Source organism: Podarcis cretensis (assembly GCF_951804945.1).
Source record: "Podarcis cretensis genome assembly, chromosome: 8".
Taxonomy (NCBI): Eukaryota; Metazoa; Chordata; class Lepidosauria; order Squamata; family Lacertidae; genus Podarcis; species Podarcis cretensis.
The window spans coordinates 88,157,495-88,182,436 of NC_137177.1; the positions used below are offsets into that span (position 1 = coordinate 88,157,495).

The window sequence follows — 24,942 nt, forward strand, 5'->3', positions numbered from 1 at the left end:
ATAGCTGGGCCACCAGCCCATTCAAAGAGCTCAGCCAAAGCGTCTCCGAAAAGTGGTGCTGACTGGGTCTACAGAGCCCCTTGTCTTCAGGGCATCCAAGGGACCCGAGCCCAGCTGCCCCCACCTTGACACCATACAGGGAAGGTAGCTGTGCACTGACTTCCGCAGCCACAGGCAAACCCAAGCCAGTTTTGGGCACTCCTTATCTGGGCCAAAATGAAAACCTGGCCTCCTCTCGCCATCTCAAAGGCCCCACGGAAGCAGGAGGAAGAGGGACTCCTGGAAGGGGCATCATTAGCCAGGCCAAGCTGCCATGGGCGACTTTGCTGCCTGAGCAGCAGGGAGAAAGGAGCAGCCAAGGCTGCAATCCAACAGGGTGTGCGCGCAGAGGAGGCCTAAATTTTATGAGTGTGTGAGAGCCCAGCTTAAAAACATGGGGGAGAGCAAGAGGAAGAGGCCATGGAAATAGGTGGAGAAAGGGCAGGCAAGACTAAGACTAGGCCCTCCCAGTGGGGGAAGAGAAAATCTGAATATTTTACTTAGAGCTCAGAAATGACCAAAAGAGAAAAAAGGGAGGAGACTTCCTCCTCTGGCCCTGACTTGCCACCGCAAAGCCAGAATTTGCTTGGAAGGTTAAAGCGGCGTTTTGGTGGCATGCAAAGAGGGTGCCCCCAACATCAACAGAACCTCAAAATCGCCCGGCTGGAGAGGCAAGAAGGTCCACTGGCTCCAGGCTGGCCAAGAGGCAAAGGCTTTGGTGGCTGCCTTTTTTGTCCCCAGCAAGCAGTGTTCAAAAGGCCTCCTGCCACTCTGCTGAGTTCACCTCCAGGAAAGCTTGGAGGAAAGAAAAGACAGTTGGTCAAGGTGGGTTCTGTGTTCAAGTTCTGCTCCAGAAACGAAGAGCCGCCTTTGCTCATCGCAGCACAAGCAAACAAATCTTCTCCAAGATGTGGCTCTTCTGGGGCCCTGGCAGTGGCAGCAAAGTCCGCCCAAGGGCAAAGGCTTCACATTGTGGCCGGGCCTTCGGAAACCTCTTCTAATCGTTGCTCAATCATTACACGCAGGACAGAATACCTGAAAAATAAGCAGTGTCTTACAGCTTAAAAGGAAAAGGGTGTGCACCCCAGACCTTTGTGTTGAGGAGAGAGCAGCCTTCTCCACTGGGGCGCCAGTGCGGTGTAGCGGTTAGAGTGCTGGACTAGGACCTGGGAGACCAGGGTTCAAATCCCCCCTTGGTCACTGCCTCTCAGCCTAACCTACCTTGCAGGGATGTCGCGAGGATAACATGAAGGAGGAGGGAGAAGTGCAGCCTTGAGCTCTTTGGAGGAAATGTGGAATATAAATGTAATAATAAAGAAAATTGGTGCCCTTCAGATATTTGGGCTGCAACAGGGCAGTTGGGTGGAGATTCTGGGGCTGCTAGGAGTTGTAGTCCAACTTGGTTGGAGGGCGCCAGGTTGGCCAAGGCTTCTCTGCATCTTAAGCATCATTTCAAGCAATTCCCACGGAAACATCCCCAGACTGGGCCCTTAAAAATATATTCAGAAAGAACTGTGCCTTGAGGACTGGAATCCAGAGAAGGAAGAGCTTACTTGTGTTTTAGTTTCTTGACTTCACGATCTTCTTCCTCTTTGAGTTTCTGAATGAAGCTTTTCAGGACAGGCATTTCAAACTTGATATACTGAGCAACCTGCCCAGGAAGTGGGGGGGGGGGGCAAAAAGAAAACAGAGAGGTGATGGAATATGCAGGCCCTGCGAGAGCTTGAGAAACACACATCTCCTGGCTTGAGGCTGGGACCGGCCCTGGTCATCTACCCATGACTGTGTATTCACAGACCTCAGCACCCTCTTCTAGCGCAAAGGGGAGCAGGAGTGCTTTGGGTGAAGCCCAGAAATTTTCTACTTTAATTGTGTGCATTTCTTACGGACAAACGGCAGTCAACGGTTCTCCTGTTTAACACCAGGGCGGGGGGAGAATCAGGATCAGGACTGAGATCTGTGAGGAGGGGAAGTTAACCCTTTTCCTCGTTCCTATTAAAAGAATCACTTTCTATCCACTTGCAACAAACTTCCACACTTCTTGTCAGGTTGAATCCTGACAAGACCGTAGTACTGTTTTGCGGGGACAGGAGGCGGGCAGGTGTGGAGGACTCCCTGGTCCTGAATGGGGTAACTGTGCCCCTGAAGGACCAGTCATTTTGGACTCACAACTGTCCATGGAGGCACAGGTCAATTCTGTGTCCAGGGCAGCTGTCTACCAGCTCCATCTGGTACCCAGGCTGAGACCCTACCTACCCACAGACTGTCTTGCCAGAGTAGTGCATGCTCTAGTTATCTCTTGCTTGGACTACTGCAACGCGCTCTATGTGGGGCTACCTTTGAAGGTGACCCGGAAACTACAGCTAATCCAGAATGCGGCAGCTAGACTGGTGACTGGGAGCAGCCGCCAAGACCACATAACACCGGTCTTGAAAGACCTGCATTGGCTCCCAGTATGTTTCTGAGCACAATTCAAAGTGTTTGTGCTGAACTTTAAAGCTCTAAATGGCCTCGGTCCAGTATACCTGAAGGAGTTCTTGTTATTAAATATACCAAGAAAAAAGCACACCAAGAACTCTGGCCAGTATAAGTTTCAGTAGTGGGAGTGGTCCCTACTCGCAAATCAATAGTCAATTGTAACAAAAACTAATCCATTCAAAAGTATGTATTCTGACAAGGATTGCAAACTCAAATAGAGATTACAAACTCAAACTCAGAAGGATATGTACAACACAATAATTCGTTACAGAATTTGAGTTTGTAATCTCTATTTGAGTTTGTAATCCTTGTCAGAATACATACTTTTGAATGGATTAACCTGGGAGTTCTAGCATTAGAGGGAGAAAAACCTGTCAACTTCTACCAGGTCACCACTTCCTCGGCTTTCCCCCAGCCTCAAACGCTGCCCCACAGGGAAGCTGCTCCACCCCCTCGATCATTTCACCTGCCCGTCTCTGAACTGAAATAGGATTCCACCGCAAAGCAGCAACTCACATCGTAGGTGACTTCTTCCACCTGGTCCTTTTCCATCAAGAACACCTTGGAAACTTGTTCACAGGGTCCCTGCAGAATCCGAGCGATCAGCGGGTAATCTGTCACCTTTAACTTCTGCTTTTCTGCATGAAACAGGGAGTGTGGATAAGGCACTGAAGAAGACAACGCAGGGACCCCTAAGTCTACCCTGTTGCCCCAGACACAGAAGGGGGAACAGCAGCAGCGGCAAGCTCAACCAAGCAAGAACTTTCTGAGAAGCATCAAAGAAGGGGTGGGGGCCGTTTTGCAACATTGACCCATAGTCCATCCCTCTTGGGGCCTTATGTCAAGAGAGGTTGTGGCCAAAGTGTACAAATCAGTGGGCAAGTATTGCAGCTCTCAAGGCAACCTGTGAAAAGGTTTTCCCACCAGCTACTTCACACCATTTTAAATTATTTTTATCATCCATCTGCAGGAGCGTCACTGGCCATTCCCTGAGTTGGTGAGGCTCGTTTAGCAACAACGAGAAACTGAGCCTTTAGTGTCATTGGCCCAGTCCTGTGGAACGCCCTGCCACTGGAGATTCAGCAGGCACCTTCTGTGCCAGCTTTAAATGCCTGCTGAAAAAATATCTATTCCACCAGGCCTATGCAGGCAAGTAAGAATACATCATTCCACAATGGTTAATTGATGCCTGCTTTTAACTTTTAAAATATTTTTAATGGTTTTATTGTATGCTTTTAGGTTGTTGTAGTGAACCACTTTGGTATTTTATGATATAGCGGTATACAAATAAATAAAATATTTTTAAAAATCCATTTTAAAACATGTTTTAAATGCACAAATGGGGGGGGGGCCTTTGAGGCAGGCGAAGTTAACAGCTGGGGTGGTTTTATCTCATTCCCTTTCCCGCCCCCCATGCATCATGGCATTACAATTAGGCTGGTGAAAAATTAACAGATATAATTTGGACTATAATTTGGTCTTTTTATTTTAGTTTTTTATTTTAATTGGAGTATTACGATTGGCTATATTAACTGGATGTTTTTATTGGAAAATCAATAAAAATGATTTTTTTAAAAAAAATTAGGCTGGTGACCCATGGCTTAAATCCATAACTGCTTAGCTGCACCACAGCCCTATTGAAACCAGCACACAATACACTATGGACAATATAGAGAGATACAAAATATGGATTATGAAATAACATGCAGTTGAATATGTTGACAATAAGATCCATGGAGGGGATGGTGGGAAGTCTGGAGATTCAGAAAAATCTCTAAATATGGATATGTAATTGGTATTGTTAGAACTTTATGCTTGTAAAATCAAATAAAAATTGTTATTTTTTTAAAAAAGGAACAGCGCACAATAACAGTCTGCTCACCTCCACTGGTGTGAACAATGTACAAGGCGAATTCCTCTGCAGAGTTCTCAATCTGAACACAGAAAAAAGAAAACACAGAAAAGATAAAACACACACACAAACACACAGACATGGAACAAGGTTTTCAGGTTGACCAAGATAACCAAGAGTCTGGAAACCAAGCCTTATCAGGAACGGTTGATGGAGCTGAGCCAGGGCTGTCTTACCCATAAGTGCTAGGGGTGTGGGGCACCCGGTCACCAGGCTCTCAGGGGCTCCAAGCCGAGAGTCCGGGCCCTGAGAATTGAGTCTGGGGAAGAGCCTGCCTGTCGGTCGGAGCACCGTGGTGGGCTCTTCTGCTGTGGGCAAACTCTGCGTCGCGAGTTTGGGGGCGACTGAGCCAGTAAGACAGTGAGGCGGCCGGCCAGCTCCGCCCTCCCATGCGCCTGGGGCTGGGCAACCTTGTGGGGGGGGGCGCCGGGCAGATCTTTGCATCCCAGCACCGCATATGCTTAAGACAGCATGTTTAGCCTGGTAAATGAAAGACTGAGGAGATATCATGGCCATATTCAAATACCTGAAGGGCTGTCACAGCAGAGACAGAGCCAGCCTGTTTTCTGCTGCTCCGAACGGGAAGACCCAAACCAATGGATTCAAACAACAAGAAAGGAGATTCCGATTAAATGTTAGGAAGAATTTTATGATGGTACAAGATGTTCAACAGTGGAATGGACTATCTCAGAAGGTGCTGGACTCTCAGAAGGTGGGAGGTTGGATGACCATCTGCATTGCAGCGGGTTGGGAGTCCCTTCCACCTCTAAAATTCTATGATTCTATAAGGGGAAGCAAGATGGCGCCCAGGCTGATGTTGCTGGACTCCAGCTCCCATCAGCCCTTGGGTTGGAATCCATCAACCTCTGAAGTGTACCAAGACCTAGCTGGTCTAACCACTTCTTCCTGTTTCAGGCTTGGTGGGCCCGAGGGTGCCTGCTAATAGTCAACGTGGCTGAGGCTGCCCTTTGGAGCTGTTCATGTTATTTTATTCCACCCCCAGTGAAGCATATCAGCCTCCAGACCCAGTCCAAGAGGATAAAAATGCAAACACAACACGCTGGCTAATAGCTGTTAGTGAATATACAGTGGTACCTCGGGGTACCTCAAGTTACAGACGCTTCAGGTTACAGACTCCACTAACCCAGAAATATTACCTTGGGTTAAGAACTTTGCTTCAGGATGAGAACAGAAATCGCGCAGCAGCAGTGGGAGGCCCGATTAGCTAAAGTGGTGCTTCAGGGTAAGAACAGTTTCAGGTTAAGAACGGACCTCTGGAACGAATTAAGTTCTTAACCCGAGGTACCACTGTACAATGTCATTCAAAATATACAAATAAGCCACTTCAAAATGACGTATATATCATACAACACATCTCACAAAATATACAAGTAACTACAAGTTGTTATATTTATCAGAGTCAAACAGAGAATCCAACAAATCAATGAACAGCGAGGAACGCCAAGCCATCTCTCAAAGGAAGACGTCTCACAAAAGTCTCAAATGGACAGTATATCCGGAATAGTTCAACTGTTTCAGAATAAAGTCTTCATCAGCTGGAAATGGAATATAAGGCATTGCATGCCATGAATGACAACAAAACTGAGCAACCTGCATGTAAGTTATACAGTAGAACAAAATATATAAAGAGGTAAAAGTAAAGGTAAAGGGACCCCTGACCGTTAGGTCCAGTTGTGGACGACTCTGGGGTTGCGGCGCTCATCTTGCTTTATTGGCTGAGGGAGCAGGCATTTGTCTGCAAACAGCTTCCAGGTCATGTGGCCAGTATGACTAAGCCACTTCTGGCGAACCAGAGCAGCCCACGGAAACACAGTTTACCTTCCCGCTGGAGCGGTACCTATTTATCTACTTGCACTTTGACGTGCTTTCGAACTGCTAGGTTGGCAGGAGTAGGGACTGAGCAACGGGAGCTCACCCCGTTGTGGGGATTCGATCTGCCGACCTTCTGATTGGCAAGCCCTAGGCTCTCTGGTTTAACCCACAGCTCCACCCGCGTCGCTATATAAAGAGGTACATACCAAACAATTATCAATGAAATATTCATACTAATGGGGATCGTGCTAGTGGATCAGTGCCCACTGGATAGTGTACCTGCTGATACTTACAACACAAATACATTTGTGTTTGACTCTGATACATATAACAACTTGTAGTTACTTGCATATTTTGTGAGATGTGTTGTATGATATATACATCATTTTGAAGTGACTTATTCATATACAGTATTTTGATTGCCTGCATAACCAAATATATATTGACTAACAGTTATTAGCCAGCATGTTGCATTTGCATTTTTGTAGATAGTTACATTTTGCAGCATAGGGGTTTGTGTTTGTCCAGTCCAAGAATAGGCAGCTGTGACAGCAGGCAGCTCATTGGTGCCATCATGAGAAGTAGACACAGATATACAACCTACAGGTGCCTTCACCAACTTGGGGGCTCTCCATGGTACAACTCCCATCAGTCCCAACCAGCACTGCCGTATGAAGCTGAGTCGGATGGGAGTTGTGGTCCGAAACAGATCTTCTACAAGAAAGAAGATTCCACCTAAACATTAGGAAGAACTTCCTGACAGTAAGAGCTGTTTGACAGTGGAATTTGCTGCCAAGGAGTGTGGTGGAGTCTCCTTCTTTGGAGGTCTTTAAGCAGAGGCTTGACAACCATATGTCAGGAGTGCTCTGATGGTGTTTCCTGCTTGGCAGGGGGTTGGACTCGATGGCCCTTGTGGTCTCTTCCAACTCTATGATTCTATGATTCTAGATGGGAGATCCCCGAGGCTGGGCAAGGCTAGGGACAGCCACCCTCCTCCGCAAGCCCCACAGAAATGGACCAGAGTTGGACAGGGGCACCACTGGGAGACTTTCCCAGCTCAGCTTTGGGCCAGTTCAAAACGTTGCAGCAAAACTTGCCTTGAACTTGTTAAGCAGAAGCTTGAGAACTTGAGGCGTCGTCATGGTGCTGTTGATGCGGACATTCGTGATGGAGCCGTAGGCGGGTGTGAAAACCGATGTCTGTGGAGAGGAGCAGAAAGGCATCAGAAGGCTGGAGGACAGGGTGATCTAGACAAGCGGAAACCCTGGAGGCCCACAGAAACACAGAGGGATGTGTGAGCCATGTATTGGGGGAGAAGGGGGACCTAACGCCACGCCAGATTAGAAACTATGGAAGATCTTATTGAGCTCCTTGTTTTGATTAATTTGTTGCAGTCGTTTGCTTTACTAAAAGACTACTGCGCTTGATATTATAGGGATTGCCAGTGTTTCTTGATGTTTAATGCTGCCGTGATTCTTGTGAACCACTCAGAGCTCAACATTTGTTCCTGGAAAAGCAGAATGCAAAGATTAAATCAAAATCGAATCGAGAAAGAGGAGTTGGGGGACATGGTGGAAGGAAAAGAACAATTGCCGACAAGAGGACTGACTACAGGCATCAAAGAACTATAATCAATTATTCTAAATTCATACTTCAAACATTATGATATATAAATCCTAGTTAAAATATTATAAAATTGAGTATGAAAAGTATTTTTTCTCTTCATTCTTTTTCTTGTTTCTTTCTTTTATCCTTTCTCTTTCTTCTTTTCTAGTCTGCATTCTAGAAAATTGTGTAGATAAATGTCTTAATGTATGGTTATGTATTGTTTCTATTTCTTTTTTTCTTTTCATTTTTTTAGTAACATTTAATAAAATTTAATAAAAATTTTTTTTAAAAAAAAAGAACTTCAAAAATTAACTGGGAAATGGTCATACATTCCAGAGCAAATATTATGGAGCTTTTGAATTCTCACATTGCCAGCATTCTGTAGTTTTATACACATTGTATTTTTCAGTGTATAACACGCCCCCGTGCATATTTAAGAAAATGGGGGGAGATTGCCCAGAGTTGTTGAGATGGGGGGGGGGGGATTGCCCACAGTAGATGAGCTTTTTGAGGGCCAAAATTCACTCACCCGCCAGACTAATGGTGACTATCGCGCACGTCAATGAACCAACCTATCGTCTGCCCGCTCGCCAACAGCAGCCACCCCAGTCGCACGCCCAATTACTGTAGTAGCAGCAGGCAGCCCTTGCCACGGCCACCAGTCACGCCCAATCACCCCTGACAAGCTCCTGCTTGCGCCAGCAACCAATCCCCTGTCCCAACAACGCACTGACCATGTATAAGAGGAGCACCAATTCTGGACATTGTTTCAGCAGGAAAAAAACCTCGTCTTATACACGGATAAGTATGGTACATGGGCACCAATCTCTGCTCAGGGAAAGCCAGAATGTGATGTAGGGCTTAGAGCATCAGACTAGGACCTGGGAGAGATCAGAATTCGAATCCCCACTTGGTACGAAGCTCACTGTGTGACCTTGGGCCAGCCATTGCCTCTCAGCCTAACCTACCTCACAAGGTTGTTGTGGGGATTACCGTATTTTTTGCTCCATAAGACACACTTTTTTCTTCCTAAAAAGTAAGGGGAAATGTCTGTACGTCTTATGGAGTGAATGTGTGATCCCTGGAGCCGAATAGCCCAGGGGTGAAAAGCAGATCATGCTTTTTTTTTTTTTTGGAAAGAGGGAAGGGGGTGTTGAAAGGAAGCAGCTGATCGGTAAGGGATCGGAAGAGAGTGGAGGCTGCCTGGGAGGGGGGAGGTAAAAGCCCATGGATCCTCAGGAATTTTAAATTGGGTCACCCCCAATTTTACCATCATATCACATAGCATGTCCATGGCTACAGCCTGCACCCAAAAAATCATGCACCCACTGTTGCGTGGGGCCGCAATGGTGCAAAAAACATGCCTACAAAGCACGGATCCACATGGATCCTCAGGATTTTTGCATTGGGCTACCCCAAACTCACCGTCAAATCACATGTCTGTGGCCACAGCATGAACCACAAAAATCATACATCCACTGTTTTGTTCAGAATATTTTTCTTCTTCTTTTCCTCCTTTAAAAACTAGGTATGTCTTATGGTCAGGTGCGTCTTATGGAGTGAGAAATATGGTGAGGTGGGGGGAGAACCACATATTCTCCCTTGAACTCCTTGGAACAAAATGCCACAAATACATGATAAAGCAAATAATAGAGGCTAGCTTCCATACAAAACAAAACAAAACAGAACAAAAGATGCCTGCCTTAGCAATTCACTGGGAGGCACCGAGAGCTACATTCTGCACCTGACTCCATCCCTAAATCAAGTTGCTCTGGCGCCCTAGGTAGACCCTCCTTGGGAGACTCACTTTGTGGTTGTAGAAATGCCCGTTGATGGAGAAGCGGTGCCTCCTGATTCTCCGCTGCTCACTCGGGGTGCGGAGAGTCCCCCTGCGGCGCATGCCCACATCGCTCCGCGTCCGCATCAGCTGCGGCGCTTCTTCCTGCTGGGCTTTGCAATTGTTGTCATCTGAAACGGAGGAGACAGGAAAGGTGCGTCAAAAGAAGCTGACCTCCCCCAAAGAAATTCCAAACACCTGTATCTGAAGTGATGGACATGAGGCAGGAGTTGATAATGCAGGTGAGCTGCGCACAGGTGAGCTGCAAGCAAGCTGCCGGCCACCCCTGTGGAGCCTCCTTTTATTGACACAAATATGCAAACCAGGCAGATACATTTTGGGCTGTGACCTTTACACATCTTCCAGTCCCGAGATTGAGGGGTGGTACAAAGCTATTTTGGCACCTGTTTCCACTGCGACATTTTCCCCTTGCACAGTGTATGACGAAGGAAACAAAAGGTCTCAGAGACAAAGGTTACAGACAGGGCACCGCAGACTACTGAGACTGCAAAAGGTTAGACAGAGGGAACGATGTTCAGACAGCTGTGGCTTGTCTGTGTGTGGGGGGGGGTGCCCCGCACCCCAAGGTCACGCGTGCAGGCAGACTGTGGCTGCCTGCGGGTGGAGAGTGTGCTCCCTCCGGACCCAACGATTATCCCTACATGGATCTTTCAAAGTTTTCAAAAAGAAGAGGCCAGGCTCCATCCTCTGAGACAGCCAGCAACACAACCTACAGGCCTACGGGGTCTGAACTGCAGGTGAAGGACCAGGAGGCAGCAATGCTTTTGAATACTAGGTGCTGGAAACTGCAGGAGGAGAGAGGGCTCTTATGGGAAACCAGCAAGCAGGATTGGAGCGTGACGGGCATCTGGTTGGCCACTGAAGAACAGGATGATGGATTAGGTGGGCCTGATCCAGCAGGCTCTTCTTATGCTCTTACATTATCTTCTTCTGGGATTCCCTCCTTCCCTCTCTGGCATGATAAGGACTCTGCATGGTCAGACCCAAGCTACATGTGCCCAACCAGGTGCTTCTGGGAAGCCCACAAGCAAGATGTTCAGAATCAGGGGACAAATAACTCAGGTCCCCTTGCCTTCTTTTTCCAGCAAGAGAAGCCCATTAGCATGGGGTGTGCTACCAGCTCACAATTTTTACGGACTCTTCCTACTGCGGGTTACTCAGTTTACAACAAGCAGAACTTGCATGATGCACACAAAGCAGCCCGGTGTTCTACTCACATGTAAAGGCAATGTGAAAGTGTGCAAAGCTCCATCCTCCTTGCTGCCTTTCATAAGCTGGAGGGCAAACAACTGAAGCACAAAACCTCCTTTATGTGTGGAGCATCTCTTCACAACAGAGAATTGGGGAATATGAAGAAGTGTTTGCCCTCCAGCTCACAAAGGGTGAAACTCAGCGGGCTTGTCCCTCTCCATGTGTTCCTTTTACACATGAGTAGGACTCCCAAAGAAAGGGATGTAGGTGGCACTGTGGGTTAAACCACGACTGGACCTAATGGTCAGGGGTCCCTTTACCTTTAAGGACTCCCAAAGAGGATATGGGAAGCTGGTGCTTTCGGTGAAGGCAGACGCTGGAGACATGGAATGCTGCTGTTAAGTTTTAAATGAAGGTGTCTGTGAGGGGTTAGGGTTATGGAAGTTCAGCAGCAAGCAGAGAAAACAAAGGCGGGGTGAAAACTGAAAATTGTTTCCTGGAAATGCTCCGAGATCCAGCTGCGATTCTGCCAGCACAGCCAATGTTCCTAGTTGCTACAGAAGCCAAAAAAGTTCCCCTTCATTAGAGGTTTTCAAAGAATTGTAGAGTTGGAAGGGAGGCCCAGGGATCATCAAGCCCAAGCCTGCCGTGAGTTGGAGTGGTGCCACTATCCAGAGATAAACTCCTTGCCAGTGTTTTTACTGTTAGAAGAAGTCAACAATGTGCTATTCACAGACTCCTTTCCTAATCAGTGTGTCTTCGGCTACATTTGTAACGCTCTCCAAACTTCTAGGTCAAGGTCATTTGGATGACAGCTCACTAACAATTGTGGTCTAAAGTGCATTGCAATTTGGCCTCCTGTCCTGCAAACTCTAGACAGCATCTTAAAAAGCAGAGACATCACCTTGCCGACAAAGGTCCGTATAGTTCAAGCTATGGTTTTCCCAGTAGTGATGTATGGAAGTGAGCTCTGGACCATAAAGAAGGCTGATCGCCGAATTTTGCATTATGGTGCTGGAGGAGACACTTGAGAGTCCCATGGACTGCAAGAAGATCAAACCTATCCATTCTTAAAGAAATCAGCCCTGAGTGCTCACTGGAAGGACAGATCCTAAAGCTGAGGCTCCACTACTTTGGCCACCTTATGAGAAGAGAAGACTCCCTGGAAAAGACCCTGATGTTGGGAAAGATGGAGGGCACAAGGAGAAGGGGAAGACAGAGGACGAGATGGCTGGATACTGTTCTCGAAGCTACAAACATGAGTTTGACCAAACTGCGGGAGGCAGTGGAAGACAGGAGTGCCTGGCGTGCTCTGGTCCATGGGGTCACAAAGAGTCGGACACGACTAAATGACTAAACAACAACCTGCAAACACTGAACATTAAGAACATAAGAAGAGCCTGGCTGCTAGATAATAATAATAATAATAATAATAATAATAATAATAATAATAATAAAAAATTTTATTTATATCCCGCCCTCCCCAGCCGAAGCCGGGCTCAGGGCGGCTAACAACACTAAAACAGTACAACATTATAAAAACATTATAAATATTAATTAAAATCAAAATTGATGGCAACCATAAACTAAAGTTTTGTAAAGATTGCCAAAGGAGGGAGTCAGGCTGCACCCTGACCAAAGGCCAGGTGGAACAGCTCTGTCTTGCAGGCCCTGCGGAAAGATGTCAAGTCCTGCAGGGCCCTTGTCTCTTGTGACAGAGCGTTCCACCAGGTTGGAGCCGCAGCTGAAAAAGCCCTGGCTCTAGTTGAGGCCAGCCTAACTCTCTGTGGCCTGGGACCTTCAAGGTGTTTTTATTTGAAGACCGTAAGTTCCTCTGTGGGGCATACCAGGAGAGGCGGTCCCTTAGGTACGAGGGCCCTAGGCCGTATAGGGCTTTGAAGGTTAAAACCAGCACCTTAAACCTGATCCTGTACTCCACCGGGAGCCAGTGCAGCTGGTATAGCACCGGATGAATGTGATCTCTAAGCGAAGACCCCGTAAGGAGTCTCGCTGCGGCATTCTGCACCCGCTGGAGTTTCTGGGTCAGTCTCAAGGGCAGCCCCACGTAGAGCGAGTTACAATAATCCAGTCTGGAGGTGACCGTCGCGTGGATCACAGTGGCTAGATCAGGGTGAGAGAGGTAAGGAGCCAACTGCTTAGCTTGGCGGAGATGAAAAAATGCCGCCTTTGTTATAGCTGCAATCTGCGCCTCCATGGAGAGGGAGGTATCGAAGATTACACCCAAACTCTTAACGGACGGTGCTGGCACTAATTGCACCCCCGCAAGAGATGGGAGTTGCCCCCTCAGTCCCATGTCGTTCCGTCCCAGCCAGAGGACCTCTGTCTTCGAAGGATTTAACTTCAACCGGCTCCCACGTAACCATCCAGCCACAGCCTCCAAGCATCTGATCAGTGTGTCTGGGGCCGAGTCAGGGTGGCCGTCCATCAACAGATAGAGTTGGGTGTCATCAGCATACTGATGGCAGCCCAGCCCAAAACTCTGGACAAGCTGGGCGAGGGGGCGCATAAAGATGTTAAAAAGCATCGGGGAGAGTATCGCACCCTGGGGCACACCACACACCAAGGAGTGGCGGGATGACAATTCCTCCCCAAGCGCCACCCTCTGTCCCCGACCAGAGAGAAACGAGCGCAGCCATTGAAGGACTGTGCCCTGGATCCCCACGTCGGCAAGGCGGTGGTCCAGGAGTTCGTGATCGACCATGTCGAAGGCTGCTGACAGGTCTAAAAGAATCAGCAGCCCCGACCCGCCTCGATCCAGCTGCCTGCGGAGATCATCTGTTAGGGCGACCAGAGCCGTCTCGGTCCCATGAACAGCGCGGAAGCCGGACTGGAATGGATCCAGAGCCAATGTTTCATCCAGAAACCTACCAAGCTGTTCAGCAACCGCTCTCTCAATCACCTTACCCAGGAATGGAAGATTCGAAACCGGGCGGTAATTGGATAGATCTAAGGGATCTAATGATGTTTTCTTTAAGAGCGGGCGCACCACTGCCTCCTTCAGTTCCCCTGGGAATGTCCCAGTGCCAAGGGACAGATTGATGATATCTCCCAGGGGGGCCCACACCTCGTCTGGACACGCTCTAATCAGCCAGGACGGGCACAGTTCGAGAGGACAAATGGTGGGCTTTCCAGCTCGGAGGAGTCTGTCCACATCGGCTGGGGATATCCGGTCAAAGTGGTCCAATACTGAACCCGAGGACAGTCGAGGGGCCTCCAGTTCCTTTATTGTATCCAAATTGGCAGGGAGGTCATGGCGGAGCAACAGGACCTTCTCCGAAAAAAGCTCGCAAATGCCTCACAGCTGTGTGTCAAATTGTTATTTAAATTTGGCTGTCCTTCGAGGGACGTTAAAGACCGAATTATACTAAATAATTGCGCCGGGCGAGAGCTAGCGGATGCAATGGAGGCCGAGAAGTAGGACTTCTTAGCGGCCTTCACTGACATCTCGTAGGTTTTCATAAAAACCCTGTAAGATGTTCTTGAAGCTCCATCACGGGCACCCCGCCATACTCGCTCTAGCCGTCTGAGGTCCCGCTTCATTTTCCGCAGCTCCTCGGTAAACCAGGGAGCCCGGTTTCTGCGGGGTCGCAGAGGGCGCTTAGGTGCGATCTCATTGATGGCTGCCAGGAGCTGGGTATTCCAGGCCTCAACAAGCTCAGTCAATGAGTCGCCAGGGGGAGAAAGGTCCCGCAAGGCTTGACGGAATCTATCAGGGTCCATCAGCCTCTGCGGGCGAGCCCAAATCGGCTCGCCACCTAAGCAGGGTGGGGGTGGAACGTCAATCCTGGCTTTCAGAGCATAGTGATCAGACCATGGCACCTTCATCAAAGGAAACATGATCACATCTATACCAACGCCAAAGATCAGATCCAGCGTGTGGCCTGCTGGATGTGTGGGGCCCGAAACAAACTGGGAGAGCCCTAGTGTCGCCATGGAAGACACCAGGTCCAGAGCCTGTGAGGAGGGAGTGGCATCAGCATGGAAGTTGAAGTCCCCCAATACCAATAGCTTAGGGAACTCCAAGGCCCAGCCGGCCACCGCCTCCAGCAGGCCTGAAAGGGTGGCTGCTGGTGCGCTAGGTGGCCGGTACACCAGCCAGACAGCCAAGCTCACCTCGGAGCCCCACACTAGGCCAACACATTCAATGCCGGGGATCGATGGCGATGGTAGAGCCCTGAAAGAACAATCTTCCCGGATTAATAACGCCACCCCTCCCCCCCGGCCCACAGTCCACGACTGGTGGAGGACAGAGAAACCCGGGGGCGCCATCTCTCGTAAGGTAACAGTATCCCCTTCGCGTACCCAGGTCTCAGTCACACATGCCAGGTCAACCCCCTGCGAGGTGAAGAAATCTCGCAGGGTGGCGGTTTTGTTGCCTATAGACCTGGCATTGCACAACACCAGTGATGGAGGTGAGTAATCCTTGCTCACCCTACCCTCGTCTCTCGGGATGGGGCGCAGATTGGAAGGGGTACGAGCATATCCGTATCTCGATCCCCTTCGCCTATGACATCTGCCCCCACCGCCATACCTTCCTCGCCCCTCCACAGGGAGCCCCCTCTGCTCCAGTATCCTGTTCTCACAGTGGCCCACCAGATGACTCGAGGGGGGGGGACCCACAGAGAGGATCTGAGCACAAGGGAAACTCCCCTCCTGTGATTTCCAGCAACTGGGATCCAGAAGCCCTACTGCCTCCAACTGTAGAGGCAGAGCACAGTTATCATGGCTTATAGCCATCGATAGCCCTCTCCTCCAAAAAACTGCCTAACCCTGTTTTATTAAAGCCATCACTACCTCCTGCAGGAGAGAGTTCCATAGGTTAAGGAAGTATAAATAAATAAATAAATAAATAAATAAATAAATAAATAAATAAATAATTTATTTGTACCCCGCCCATCTGGCTGGGTTTCTCCAGCCACTTTGCGCGCTTCCAACAAAGATTAAAAATATATTAAAATGTCACACAAACTTCCCTGAACAGGGCTGCCTTCAGATGTCTTCTAAATGTCAGGTAGTTGTTTATCTCTTTGACATCTGGTGGGAGGGCATTCCACAGGGCGGGCGCCACTGCCGAGAAGGCCCTCTGCCTGGTTCCCTGTAGCTTCGCTTCTCATTGTGAGGGAACCAGCAGAAGGCCCTCGGTGCTGGACCTCAGCTTCCGGGCAGAACGATGGGGTTGGAGACGCTCCTTCAGGTATACTGGGCCGAGGCCATTTAGGGTTAGGGCTGAGAAGGGAGGTTTGAAAGGGTGTGAGAGGTGAGTTTAAGTTCTGCTGTGTGAAGGACTTTATTTTTCAGTGGCTATGAAGGATAATAAGGGGATCATTGACCCCTGAACACCCTGTTTTCCATGCCCGTATACAATCATTAAAATTCTATGACTAGAAAGAATGTAGTCCTGGAAAATAGGGTGCCCAAGGGGTATGTGCTTTCATATGTGGTGGACCTGTAAAAGGGTAAAAGAGTATTGGGAAATAATTTACAATGAATTGAAAAAAATGTTTTAAAGCACTTAAAAAAACAACACCAGAGTCCTTTCTGTTGGGGATAATTCAAATGAAAATTCCCAAGTGTCCAAAATGGTTATTTATGTATGCCACTTCTGCGGCCTGTGTTTTGTTAGCCCAAAAATGGAAAACAAGTGAGGTCCCAACTAAAAAGAAGGGCAACTCAAACTGATGGAATATGCACAGCTTGTGGACCTAACATACAGAATAAGAGAACAAGAAGAACATACGTTTAAAGAAGATTGGGAAATGTTTATTGAATATATGGGGGGGGGGGGAACTGTGTACACTTGAAAACGTTGGCAGCATTAAGATAAATTCAACAGTGTAAACAAGTTTTGATGGTTGTAATACTGAATGGTTTTGTTTATATAAAATATGCTGGGATTTATGTTATGCAAAATGAAACATGGAAAGAGAAGAAGGGAAGTTTTTGATATTTTAAGGTTGTTCAAATGAATATTCTAAATCTAACGACTAGATGTTGGTGCCACCTGGACTTCTCTTGCCTCGCTGCAATGGTCTAACTCAGGAGTCGGCAAAGTTTTGTGAGGCCGGTCCGGTCCACTCCCTGGCAAACCTCTCGGTGGGCTGGAGCATGCGTGCCCAGGCGTGCACTCAAGCTATTTCTGGCACTCTTACGTACCAGAAGTGCGCCAGAAGTAGTGTATATGCACGTGTATGGGTACTCCTCCAGGTGAGCACATGCTATTTCTGGCGCTCTTCCGACCCGGAAGTCGGTCCCCGTGGTGAGAAAAAAAATGGCGCCGAGAAAAACAACAACATGGAATCCCCACACCAATTCACGGAACAGCTGTGGGATGGTTCCAGGAAGCTCATGGGCCAGAACCAGCCCATGGGCTTAGGTTGCAAACCTCGGGTCTTGTTGTTCTTGTTGTTGTTTAGTCGTGTCCGACTCTTCGTGACCCCCTGGACCAGAGCACGCCAGGCACTCCTGTCTTCCACTGCCTCCCGCAGTTTGGTCAAACTCATGCTGGTAGCTTCGAGAACACTGTCCAACCATCTCGTCCTCTGTCGTCCCCTTCTCCTTGTTCCCTCCATCTTTCCCAACATCAGGGTCTTTTCCAGGGAGTCTTCTCTTCTCATGAGGTGGCCAAAGTCTTGGAGCCTCAGCTTCACGATCTGTCCTTCCAGTGAGCCCTCAGGGCTGATTTCCTTCAGAATGGAGAGGTTTGATCTTCTTGCAGTCCATGGGACTCTCAACAACATGGAATCCTCACACCGATTCACAGAACAGCTGTGGGCTGGTTCCAGGAAGCTCATGGGCCGGAACCAGTCCATGGGCTTAGGTTGCCAACCTCTGGTCTAACTGGCTGCATTTACCTTTTCACCTGCTAGAGAAAGGGTGAGAGCTCTAGTTCAAGAGCTTCCCCTGAGCGGCTGCTCCTTGAGATGAGAATGTGATGTGGCAGGGAAAGCAGACCCTTAAGTGTTCCTCTAAGATTCCTGGCGTGGACCCAGAACATAATGAAATCCCTCTTAATCCATTTTTAATGGGCTCCTTAAACTCACATTTCAACTCACCATGTGTCAACCCACCCAAGCCTGCTCCTGTTTCAGATCTGCAACAAGCTGGGTGGCATTAAACAATGAAACAAAAAAATAGAAACACATCTTAAACATGTGACATAAGAAGAGCCTGCAGGATCAGCCCAAAGGGGGTCCATCTATCGTATTTTTTGCTTCATAAGACACACTTTTTTCTTCCTAAAAAGTAATAGGAAATGTCTGTGCGTCTTATGGAGTGAATGCGTGGTCCCTGGAGCCAAATTGCCCAGGGGCAAAAAACAGATTATGCTGCCTTTCTTTTTTTTTAAGAGGGAAGTGGGTGTTGAAACAAAGCCACTGATCGCTTGCTGATCGGGAAGAGAGATAAGGGACGCTAGAGATAAAGGAGGCTGCCTGGGAGGGGGGAGGTAAAAGCCCATGGATCCTTAGGATTTTTGCATTGGGTCACCCCAAATTCACCATCAGATCACATGTCTGTGGCCACAGCATGAACCACAAAAATCATACATCCACTGTTTTGTTCAGAATATTTTTTTGTCTTGTTTTCCTCCTCTAAAAACTAGGTGTGTCTTATGGTCAGGTGCATCTTATGGAACGAAAAATACGGTAAGTCCAGGATCCTGTCCTTACAGTGGCCGACCAGATGCCCCAATGGGAAACCTGCAAGCAGGATTTAAGCACAAAGAGCTGCGCTCTTCTGTCCCGTGGCTTCCAGCAACTGGTATTCTGTTGCCATCTCCTCCATGAGTTTGCTTAATACTCTTTTAAAGCCATTTAGGTGGGTGACCTCACCGCCTCCGGTGGGAGGGAGTTCCACAGTTTAACAGTCCTCATGCAAGGGCTTCTCCGCAGATATGCCGACATGTGCAGGGTGTGGCCTGCAACCAATAGACTGGCTCCTCCTCTCCTCACTTTAGGACACTGCTCAGTTAAGAGAGAATGGTCAAGAGCACTACTGCCAGTCCTTCAAGGCATCCGAGTGCCAACTATGGAGGCAAAGAACAGCCTTTTGGGTGGGTGTCTCTTTCCCCATCAGCCTCAGGACCCCAGGGCTGACAGCCTCCTCCCCATTGCCAGCAATACAAAGAGGCCAAGAAATGCTCTACAACTCCCAAGCAGGCCCATCTGTGCCTCTGATGTGCTCAACCCCTTGGGTGCCACAACTAACTTCCTGCCACAGCTGTATTCCCTGGGAGGGCTGAGCAACACTCCTTTCATCTGGGCATCCCTTCTAAGCTGTTGCACAGAGGTTTAAACTTCCTCAAACTTGAGCATCGGAAGGTCACACTTAAAAAATAATAATAATGGCCTGCTGATAAAATTAAGCTTGGACTGGTGCTGGTTTTCATCTCCCAATTATGGACTGCTAGGCTGCAGGTGGCGCTGTGGGTTAAAGCCTCAGTGCCTAGGGCTTACCGATCAAAAGGTCGGCGGTTCGAATCCCTGCGGCGGGGTGCGCTCCCGCTGCTCGGTCCCAGCGCCTGCCAACCTAGCAGTTCGAAAGCACCTCCGGGTGCAAGTAGATAAATAGGGACCGCTTACCAGCGGGAAGGTAAACGGCGTTTCTGTGTGCGGCTCTGGCTCGCCAGAGCAGCGATGTCACGCTGGCCACGTGACCCGGAAGTGTCTCCGGACAGCGCTGGCCCCCGGCCTCTTGAGTGAGATGGGCGCACAACCCCAGAGTCTGTCAAGACTGGCCCGTACGGGCAGGGGTACCTTTACCTTTACCTTTAGGCTGCACATCAGTTAATCGTGATGGTCTTGCTCTGAACGGGTTCCTGAAAGCTTGTGCAGATTTTGCAGCAGAGGAAACTGATAATCCTGGCAATGCCCTGCTCTTGGCTATGGGGAAGGCAAAAAGAGACAGGCGGTGGACGCAATCGCCCACAAGCATCTTCTCCTGCATCATGGAGCCCAAGGGGCTCATTTGTACTCTGGAGTGCTGAAGGCCAGTGGCAAAGCTGCATGCTCCGGCACTGAGGGCATGGTGCACGTCCCGGGGGCGGGGCGCACTGCCTGCAGGGGCGGGGCATGCATCCTGGGGGTGTGGCACGCATCCTGGGGATATGGAGCGCTGCCCGCGGGGGTGTGGTGTGCGTCCCAGGGGGTGGCATGCCACCCGTGGGGGCATGATATGTGTCCTGGGGGTGTGGAGTACTGTCCATGGGAGCATGGCACACCACCCGTGGGGGCGTGGGGCGTCGCCCATGGGGGCGTGGTGCCCAGCACAGTGGGGGAGATGCATGGCCCATGTCCGGGGGGGCGGCCGTGATGGTACCCCACTCCCCAATGATGCTGGGGGCAGTATGCCCCCCACCCCCCACCAGTGCTGAAGACAACTGCTTGTGGAGGGCAGCTGGCCAGATAGACAAGAGGGGTACCCTGGCAGTTTCTAACTGGCCCAGGGCTTCCAAACAGACACAGCAAAACATATTCAACCACTGACTGTTGCGCATGGAAGAAGCGGGAGAGCTCAGCTAGGGTGGTTTTGTTTTGCTTTTGTTTTTTTGCTTTGCACAAAAGTTTCTGAGCAGCAATTACCATCAGCTATTTTACCTTAAGCCCACTAGTCTTCCAAGCAGCGAGTGGGATTAAAATCCTTACTGCAGAAATGTCTAACAGTGGCCCTGTGGCTACAACAACATGGGGCATTGCCCCTCCCACATTTCCTTCCTGAAGACCCGAACTACTGAAGTGTCCTGTGTGACTCAAAAGCTTGCACCTGCGACTCCAAATAAATTGGTTACTTTGTGCTTCTTACCCCGGGGGAACCAATGCAGATGATGAGACTTTGATCTATCTAAGCAGAGGTTGCCTGGCTTGCTTTGGTATTTTAAGGGAAGGGAAAAGAAGAGAGAGGAGAGGCAAGAACGGCACAGCTCAGATTGCACAAAGCCCGTAAATGCCAAAACCCACATGGTGGTTTTCTGTTTTGTTAAACAGGAAGGCCGATCTCGGATCAGAGAGCGATGGGTGGTGGGGAGAGTGGGAGAGAGCGCTTCTCCTGTAAATGTTTATTTCTCCATGGCAACTCTGCTTAACAATGACTCCTGTTATTCCCTTTCTAAAGAGAGGAGGGCTGTGTTGCCAAGGAAAAGAGGAACAAAGCTCATTCTTCCACACCACTCAGTGTGTGTGTGTTTCACGCTGGTCTCATGAACTCTGAGGCGCCTGGCTGCCCCTCAAGGCCAGCATCCTCCGGCCTTCCGCAGGGGCCAACCAGACGCCTCTGGCAAAGTCCACAAGCAGGACTTGAGTGCAGCCACTCTCTCTGCCTCTGGCCATGGAGGAAGGTAAAAGGTAAAGAGTAAAGGACCCCTGGATGGTTAAGTCCAGTCAAAGATGACTAGGGGGTTGCGGCGCTCATCTCGCTTTCAGGCCGAGGGAGCCGGCGTTTGTCCACAGACAGCTTTCCGGGTCATGTGGCCAGCAGGACTAAACCGCTTCTGGCGCAACGGGACACCGTGATGGAAGCAAGAGCACACGGAAACACCGTTTACCTTCCCGCCGGAGTGGTACCTATTTATCTACTTGCACTGGTGTGCTTTGGAACTGCTAGGTTGGCAGGAGCTGGGACAGAGCAACAGGAGCTCACTCCGTCATGGGGAATCGAACCATTGACCTTCCGATCGGCAAGCCCAAGAGGCTCAGTGGTTTAGACCACAGTGCCACCCGCATCCCTCACATGCCGATCAGCCTTGACCTCCACAAATCTGTCACATGCACACACCCCTTTTAGAGCTACCCAGGCCAGAGGTTGTGACGGCATCTGGAAGTGGGAAGTTTAACTCTGAACTGTACGGAGAAGTCATTCCTTTTAAGAACATAAAGAGAGTTTGCTGGATCAGAACCATCCACATCACAAGAAAACTCTGAAACATATATTTAGACCCGAGACACAGATTGCTCTGTTCCTTTTAGACACATAATTATGGCACTCCTAGCAGGGGGTAAGCTCCCAGAAAACACCTTTCAGAAACCGATTTACTACACTTCACAGTGAGTTATTGTCATAGATAAGGATTATACTCCATTATTGCATAATTTTAGAAGATGGAGATCCCCAACTCCTTAGCACCAGTAAGGACCCCCATCATCCTTCACTTCCCCTGCCTTACCAATTCCCCCATCAGTTCCGTCGCCATCCAACGAGGGCTCGGCTTCTGTGACCTGAATGTCTGGTAAGGTTGACGGCTTTATGACTGACCTAAGCAGGGAAGAGACAAAAGAAGAGAATTTGGGACTTAGAAAATACCTTGCAAGATTTCCCCAAGTGTTCTAAAAACACAGATTGATGCAAGCAATTATTGTTCGTCTGCTTGTGTCAACAGTAAACATAGCACAAAATCATAGGGGCAAGTTATGTGAGCGTGATGGTTTTGTTGTTCTTGCAAGATGCATTCTTTAGCTGCGATTCCAGCACTGCAGGGAGGGTTGGACTAGATGACACCTGGGGTCCCTTTCAACTCAACAATTCTAGGATTTACCACAGATGTAGCCAGCATGATCTTCTGTGTGCCCTCTGCACCCCACTTCAGACTCTAATAGACAAATGGACACCACAGAGGGCAAACTTTCAAAACATGATGTCAGAATTGCCTCGAGTCGGACGTTAGGCAGGAAAGCAGGGATAAAATTATGTGTGAGGCTTAAATATTTTTGAATGCTTTGCTTAGTAAAACAGCTCCTTGCATGCAGCAAAACAAGAAGGTAAAGGTAAAGGCACCCCTGACCATTAGGTCCAGTCGTGGCCGACTCTGGGGTTGCGGTGCTCATCTCGCTTTACTAGCCGAAGGAACCGGCGTACAGCTCCCAGATCATGTGGCCAGCATGACTAAGCCGCTTCTGGCAAACCAGAGCAGCGCACGGAAACACCATTTACCTTCCTGCCGGAGTGGTACCTATTTATCTACTTGCACTCTGACGTGCTTTCGAACTGCTAGGTTGGCAGGAGCAGGGACTGAGCAACGGGAGCTCACCCCATCACGGGGATTGGAACCGCCAACCTTCTGATCGTCAAGTCCTAGGCTCTGTGGTTTAACCCATAGCGCCACCCGCGTCCCTTAAAACAAGAACAGGGCATTGTAAAATCCTTTGACCAAGGTGCGCTTATTTTTTGCAGGCAGGGAAAATTCCAAACTGCAACCGTCCCTGGAGTCTGAAGCTCCAGCCTCCGGAATCCTACCACCACCTTCTGTGTAATGCGTAGAATGGATCTGTGCCATGTTAGCGAAAGACTCTGGTTACAGCAGAAATTACTGAGCATTTCCCAAAGCATTAAAAACAAAAACAGCAACCAAGAGGCTCTGTTGCCATCCTGACTATAATTTCTACTTACAAAAACTCTTTATTTATCTGCAACTTGTGATCATGTAGATTACAGTGTTCCACAAGCAGAAATAATCAAGGTCACGGTGCCACTTGTATAGTCTGGGCTGCATATTTTGCAGTTCCCAGGTTGGCTTGTTCATGGGGATCCTAGATGCAGACAGACCAGCCTTGTACTTGGCCGTATCTTATTTTCTACCCAAGGAGAAGGGGCAGAGAGCAGTGTGAGCCCAGCAGGGGTAGGACTTGAAATCTCTCCCCTAAAACCCAAGTCTACTTCTCCAGTGTTCAGGAAAATCAATGATATTTTTTCCCATTAAAAAAAAAAGTTTATGATTTCCTCAGTTTGTTTCTGGCCCCAATCCACTCCCACCCTTGTTTCTACCCATCAAGGTGCCACTTTCCTTACCGATATTACATGAGTTCAAACCCTCCCTTAAGTCCCTGATCACAGAAAAAGTTAAAACAAAATGGTCACAGAGATAGAATCATAGAGTGGGCAGGGACCCATCTAATCCCACTCCCTGAAGGACAGGAAGCACAGCTAAAGCGTTCCTGGCACAGGGCCACCCATCTCTGCATAAAAGCCTCTAGTGACGGAGAGTCCAGTGCCAAACACCTCTTACCATCAGAAAGATCTTCCTAATGTTTAGTCAGAATCTCCTTGTCATTTTAATTCATTGGTTCAGGTGTTTCCCTCTGGAGCAGCAGAAAACAAACTTGCTCCATCTTCTATGTGAACAACCCTTCAGATGTTTGAAGAGGGCCATCATATCTCCTCTCATTCTCCTCTCATTCTCCTGGTTAAACATACCCAGCTCCTTCAACCGTTCCTCATAAGGCCTGGTTTCCAGACCCTTGATCATCTTGGTCGCCCTCCTCTGCACATGTTCTAGCTCCTTCTTACATTGTTGTGTCCAGAACTGGACTCTGGACTCTGACCAAGGCAGAAGAGAGCAGGACTATGACTTCCCTCGATGTGGAAACTCGCCTTCTGTTGATGCAGCCTCAAATGCCATCAGCTTTCTTTAGCTGCTGCGTCACACTTGACTCATGTTAAGCTTGTGGTCTGCTAAGACCCGTAGATATTTCTCTCACACACACTCACACAAACCTGCCCTGGATTGTGTACTGACCCGAAACAAGATTGGGAATACTTTATGGGCCCTATCTTTAATTATGGAAACCTGGCAGACTTGATAAGAAGGAATTTGACCATCGTTGGGTTGGAGCTCCCCCGAGAACTGCTTTTTAATATTAAAGATTATCAAGAAGATCGGCAGATGGGACATGAAAAAGACTTAAGAGCCTCGGATTTAAGATCTCCAGGATGATGGACTGTTGTAAGCCGATGGAACTGTTGGTAGGGGCCGAGACTGGGGAGGGGAGACAGTGAAAGAAAATTGGGAATTTGAAGTGTATATATTGAGATTTTTTTTTTTTTAAATTGCTTTTAATGAGAGATGGTGAAATCATGGAATGGAATTTTTATGACCCTAGGGGAAATATCTTAAGAGAATAGGTTAAAATATATCAGTTTTAATGAGAAATAAGATTAAATAAAATAAAAGTGGATGGCTAATTGGTGAAAGAGAGAATGGAAAATTACAGTATATGAAGATAAATTATTAGGATAA

General features: G+C 48.6%; 1 protein-coding gene across 1 annotated transcript in view; it reads right to left on the reverse strand.

The window, feature by feature from the left end:
• RASSF2 (Ras association domain family member 2) overlaps window positions 1–24,942 on the reverse strand; it is a 66,724-nt gene that overhangs the window by 19,596 nt on the left and 22,186 nt on the right. Inside the window, exons 5-10 of the mRNA XM_079987689.1 lie at window positions 22,096–22,184; window positions 9,678–9,838; window positions 7,360–7,461; window positions 4,400–4,451; window positions 3,034–3,155; window positions 1,593–1,690 (exon numbers count right to left, since the gene is read on the reverse strand). Of these exons, the coding sequence (XP_079843815.1) occupies window positions 1,593–1,690; window positions 3,034–3,155; window positions 4,400–4,451; window positions 7,360–7,461; window positions 9,678–9,838; window positions 22,096–22,184 (624 nt within the window). The remainder of the gene's footprint in view (window positions 1–1,592; window positions 1,691–3,033; window positions 3,156–4,399; window positions 4,452–7,359; window positions 7,462–9,677; window positions 9,839–22,095; window positions 22,185–24,942) is intronic.